Source organism: Sprattus sprattus (assembly GCF_963457725.1).
Source record: "Sprattus sprattus genome assembly, chromosome: 10".
Taxonomy (NCBI): domain Eukaryota; kingdom Metazoa; phylum Chordata; class Actinopteri; order Clupeiformes; family Clupeidae; genus Sprattus; species Sprattus sprattus.
In genome coordinates this window covers 2,737,122-2,742,604 of record NC_137908.1, presented here as the reverse complement: position 1 = coordinate 2,742,604, position 5,483 = coordinate 2,737,122, and the positions used below count along the sequence as shown (strand labels likewise).

Below are 5,483 nucleotides of genomic sequence, written 5' to 3'. Positions count from 1 at the left end.
GCTTGCACTTCCGCCTCACAGCAAGAAGGTGATGGGTTCGATTCCCACATGGGGCGCTGTTGGCTCTGGGGGGTAGGTCCTCCCCAGACCTTCAGTGCTCAGGTGGGCTATCTCCTGGGCCTTTCTGTGTGGAGTTTGCATGTTCTCCCTGTGTTCACAAGGGTTTCCTCCGTATAGAACCCAAACACAAAAACATGCAAAAGAACAGAAAGATTGATCTCCTCCATCCCTGACCAGGATTGGACTGAACACTTTGCCTGGTCCCCGGGCGCCGTAAAAAGGCTGCCCACTGCTCCTGGAGCCCCTTGAGGATGGACAAGGACTTCAGGATGGGTTAAAAGCAGAAGGACAATTTCACCAGCGACCTCATCAGCATGTGTGTGTGTGTGTCCTGTGTCGCCGCCAAAATGCATGTGTGTGGTGCTGTGGGTCCTGCTGTGTGACAATAAAACTGACTTTGACAATGCAACGCCATTGAAATGCACCTTTGACCCCTGTGACCCCCAGACATATGCTCCGCTTCCTGAAGCACAGCCACGCCATCACTGTGAAGTGCTTCGTCGGATCGGACTGACTTGCACCCTCAGGGTCAGCTGAGCACAGCCATTTTGGTTGTGGTTACCCTGGTTACCGTAGTTACCGTGGTTACCGCGTGTTACAACCAGCATTTGCTGATTCTTACATTGCGAATGACCAGGAGTCAGAGGGGCTTGTGTCTACGGGTATTTTATTAAAGGGCAAAAGTAACAAATGATTTTAAAATGTTAAACACAGGTAGGGACGTTGTCACGGTCAAAAAAGGGCGTGAGGCCATCCGGTGTTGGCAAGAAGCACCCCTTAGCCAGGCAGAGCACAGTGTGTGTGTGTGTGTGTGTGTGTGTGTGTGTGTGTGTGTGTGTGTGCGTGCGTGCGTGCGCGCGTGTGTGCGTGCGTGCGTGCGCGCGCGCGCGTGCGTGCGTGCGTGCGTGCGTGCGTGCGTGCGTGCGTGCGTGCGTGCGTGCGTGTGTGTGTGTGTGTGTGTGTGTGTGTGTGTGTGTGTGTGTGTGTGTGTGTGTGTGTGTGTGTGTGTGTGTGCGTGTGTGTGTGTGTGTGCGTGTGTGTGCGTTTGTGTGTGTGTGTGTGTGTGTTAGCCAGGCAGAGCACAGTCTTTAAAGGAAGCGGCTTCACCCTCCAACCTGAAACCTGTTGGAGAAACAGAAAGAGACAAAGAGCAGGTTAAACTACGTCATCTAGTGGATAAAGAGGGCAGTCACACAGCCTTTATTGTAAATGTAGTAATTTCAATGAAACTGCTGGTCACCACAACATCTCAACTTCCAATGATTCCCAACGTTTCCCAACGATTCCCAATGATTCCCAGCGATGATGATGTAGGAATTTCCACTGATCATGATGCACAGTCACAACATGCAGTGGCCTGTTTGATGACTCCTTAGCACCAAACTTGTGTGTGCGTGCGTGCGCGCGTGTGTGCGTGCGCGTGCGTGCGTGCGTGCGTGTGTGTGTGTGTGTGTGTGTGTGTGTGTGTGTGTGTGTGTGTGTGTGTGTGTGTGTGTGTGTGTGTGTGTGTGTGTGTGTGTGTGTGTGTGTGTGTGTGTGAGTGTGTGTGGCTGCGCACGAGTATGTGCATGTCAGGGGTGTAATGCCATGTGTCATATAATTTTTCTCAGTAGCTGGAGATCACTGAGTATTTATTCTGTATTCTACTCATTTCTGTATTCAAGTGAGCTTGCTGGTTGAAGATGGAGTAAGACTTGTAGAAAGACAATTTGGAGGAGGAAATGTGGTGTATTCCAGGCCGTATTGTGTGTGGTAAGTCTTGTAAGAAATGAAGGAAGGTTCTTTGTTTCTGATGCAGCAATCTTTATTCCAGTAAAGTGCAGTGACAAAGCAACATACTCCAGATTCAGCGGTGTAGGACTGAACAACAAGCATCTACAATTCTAGCCACACTGTTTTAAGACCCCTCCTAGGCTTCTAATGTAAATGAGCTAGGCTTGTAATGCAAACAGGTCTGGCAACCTTTTATTGTTCTATATGATAATCTGGTTTCTCTGTCTGAGATGGTTCTCAATTGCCTACCCCCATTCCCATACAATGATTAATTGCAGTCACTCACACCTCCGTTTGCTTCCTGACCCCAGGTGTCTGAGCAAATCCAGTGTGGGGACCTTTCCTTTGTGACCATGATAACATAACCATTTTGGGTATTCTGCTCGCCAACTTTGGTGGTCACAGCAGCTGCTTGATCATGAATCTTACAGTCTCAACACACCTAGGCTCTCTCAGACTAACAGAAAACTACAGGCCAGTTACCTAACACTGGAATAGACAGATTTGCTCAATATCAATAAAGATAATCCAATAAGACAATTCATCAGGAAGAAGGTTTGTCTTTAAATGACATTATGTATTTGTTTTATTTTTGATCATATTGGAAGACTTGCTTTTGTAGGAAACTAGTTGTATAAAATCTTAAAATGCATGTTATGCTTTAAGGTTCTGCTTGTAAGTGAGGTAATTCGTATGTTGTACTAATGTGTACTAATGTGCAGTGGCCTAACAGTTGACAGAACATCATGCAATAAATAACAACGTTTTGTAGTCTTACATATACTTGTACCTAGAATGTTCTGGAAGCAGTATATTTTAATCTACTTTTTGCTTTTTAAATGTTCTAACTTTGTAATATTCTTGAGTACACTCAGGCCTACACAATAAAATAAGCACTCAGCCCGTTTGAACAGAACAACCCCTTTCCCACAACGAGTGGTGGAGATCTACATGAAGGCGGGGTTAATTTATGACGCAAGATTTTGAAATCGCGCGTTCGCGCTGGGTGTGTTTCTGTGTTCGCATTCACAGTGTGTGTGTGGTATTAAAACGACTGTACTTTTAACGTTGTGTTCTATCGATTCATTTTAGTTATTTGTCGTCGCCTGTCAAACACACGACTGCGTTCGTTCGTTCATACGCTCCCAAGATATGATCAAGGCGTGTCATCTGTTTATGGGCACGTCATAACGTCGAGAGACCGGCGACTGAAACAAGGAACTCGGCTGTCCCCGTTCAGTGAGCGAGCCACCCGCTGTCCCGCAGAGAGTAGATTGTGTCCCTTTTTGTTCGTTTGGGGAAATATCAGGTAGGATGGCTCCGAGAGACCCACGGGAACAGACCTACACCATAATCTCCTACCTCTTTGATGATGGTTGCATTGAAACAGACGGCCCCGGTGACGGTAAGCAGTTTCATTGTCTCTAGTAACGAATGATAGTTACTGACTCTTCTCCAGCTTTCGTTTGTGGTAATGTCATAAGCCATTCGAATTAAATTCCTTTGCTTTCCTATAGCATTTGATAGTCGGCTTTGCCTGAGCTATATTGCTTAACTTATCGGAAAGTGAAACCGGAACAGTCATAGTCCCGGGCCAGACAAGCTAGCTTACTTTACCTTTCATGTACAGAATAACCTGTTTCCTGTAATCTCACAATTCATGTGCAGCTGAGAGTACCTTAGTTAAACAATCAATACAACCTTTTCACTCTTCAAATATATGACGTTCTCAAATTCTAAAAATCATCAGACTATTCTTATAACCTCTTACAAATGTATCCTCTCTCGCTGTCTCTCACTCTCTCTCTCTCCCTCTCTCTCTCTCTCTCTCTTTCACGGACACACACAAACACACACACACACACACACACACACACACACACACACACACACACACACACACACACTCACTCACTACCTGGCTAGTTGTCACGGATACATTTAGTTTATCGAGACCAAAGTCTAGGCTATATGAAATTTGCTCGGCATTATTATCTGGCATGCCCTTATCAAGTTAAGGCTTCCTACTGCACTTTTTCCTTGTGACCAGAGTGAAGTATTGGTATTGGACTTGATGTATCTGCTTGTTGGAAGGTTACTGTCTACCCAGTAATCAGCTATGTGTCATTGGGCCTGACAAACTGCTTGTGTGTCCATCCATCCACATAGATGAAGGGTTTGACCCTGCCAAGATTGGTGCCAAGCTCAGGGAGATCGGTGATGACTTTGATGAGAAGAGGATCCAGCCCCTGATTCAGAACCTTCAAAAAGCATCGTCTGAACAGGTACACTGCGCCTTAAAGTGACACTATACTGCACTAGACACCTTTTGAGGTATGGTTTTATAGGCAACTAGTTTTGGTACCATCCACAAATTCATTTTAATAGCATACGTATTATGTAGCCATCCAGGATATGCACTATGTAGTTCTGTGTTTCCTGGCTGGAACACCTGGCAAAAATGGAAGAAAAGCTTTTACAGCTATACAGCTATACAGCCAAAAGACACCAGTTAGTGAGTTGGCAAGCCTCTATCAGTGTCAACTGGGCAGTTGGTGGTGTAAGCAAGGTTTTTTGCATGCTTTTTAAGTAGTTAACGTGCTTGTTTTGAAACAGAACTCCGTATTGCTGCCTTAAGTCACCAACAATATTACCATTTCCTCAGAAAAATCGAATCTAAAAATGGCTAATGAACCAAGTTAGCGTACATTAACATTATTTTTTTGTAGTGGACGAAATCTTTCTGTTTCTATTCAGCATTGGCTATGTTTTCTCTTTTATATTTTAATAAAATAAAAGCAATTTTGAATAATGAGACGTGCTATTCGGCCTCCTACCAGCAGGTGGCGGCGGTGTTCGGCAGCTGTGTGGATACCCTGTGCCAGTCATGGGTGGCGCAGCGGTCCGAGGTGGCGTCGGAGAAGGACATGCTGAAAGCGTCAGTGGCCCTGGGGCTCTACGTGAAGAAGAACTGCCCAGACATGGTGTCCGTCGTACACAACGCCATGACCAACTTCCTCAACACGCGCCTCGGGAACTGGGTGGCTTCACAAGGAGGCTGGGTGAGTGAGGCGCCCGATGTAGTGTAGTGAGGTTCTGACACTGGATGAGTGGGTTGGGTAGTGGGCTTCTGATGAGTGGGTTGGGTAGTGGGGTTCTGATGGATGAGTGGGTTGGGTAGTGGGGTTCTGATGTCGATGAGTGGGTTGGGTAGTGGGGTTCTGATGTCGATGAGTGGGTTGGGTAGTGGGGTTCTGATGGGTTGGGTAGTGGGGTTCTGATGGATGAGTGGGTTGGGTAGTGGGGTTCTGATGGATGAGTGGGTTGGGTAATGGGGTTCTGACGCGTGGGTTGGGTAATGGGGTTCTGATGAGTGGGTTGGGTAGTGGGGTTCTGATGTGTGATGAGTGGGTTGGGTAGTGGGGTTCTGATATGTGATGAGTGGGTTGGGTAGTGGGGTTCTGACGCGTGATGAGTGAGTTGGGTAGTGGGGTACTGACACTGGAGTAGTGGGTTGGGTAGTGGGGTTCTGATGTGGATGACTGGGTTAGGTAGTGGGGTAGGTACACTGGATGATGACTCAACAGTTTCAGATTATGACTCAGCTGAGGCTGTGATGCTCATAGTTTTGTTCTTGAAGTGAAGAGTTG

General features: G+C 46.5%; 1 protein-coding gene across 1 annotated transcript; it reads left to right on the top strand.

Moving 5' to 3' along the window:
* Positions 1-3,147: 3,147 nt before the first annotated feature.
* LOC308371720 (bcl-2-like protein 15) lies at positions 3,148-4,922 on the top strand (the record flags this gene model as incomplete). The annotated part of the gene is made up of 3 exons (XM_080846707.1): positions 3,148-3,238; positions 4,003-4,118; positions 4,674-4,922. 3 exons carry the CDS (start codon positions 3,148-3,150, stop codon positions 4,920-4,922), a joined length of 456 nt encoding a protein of 151 aa, XP_080702833.1.
* Between the last annotated feature and the right edge of the window lie 561 nt (positions 4,923-5,483).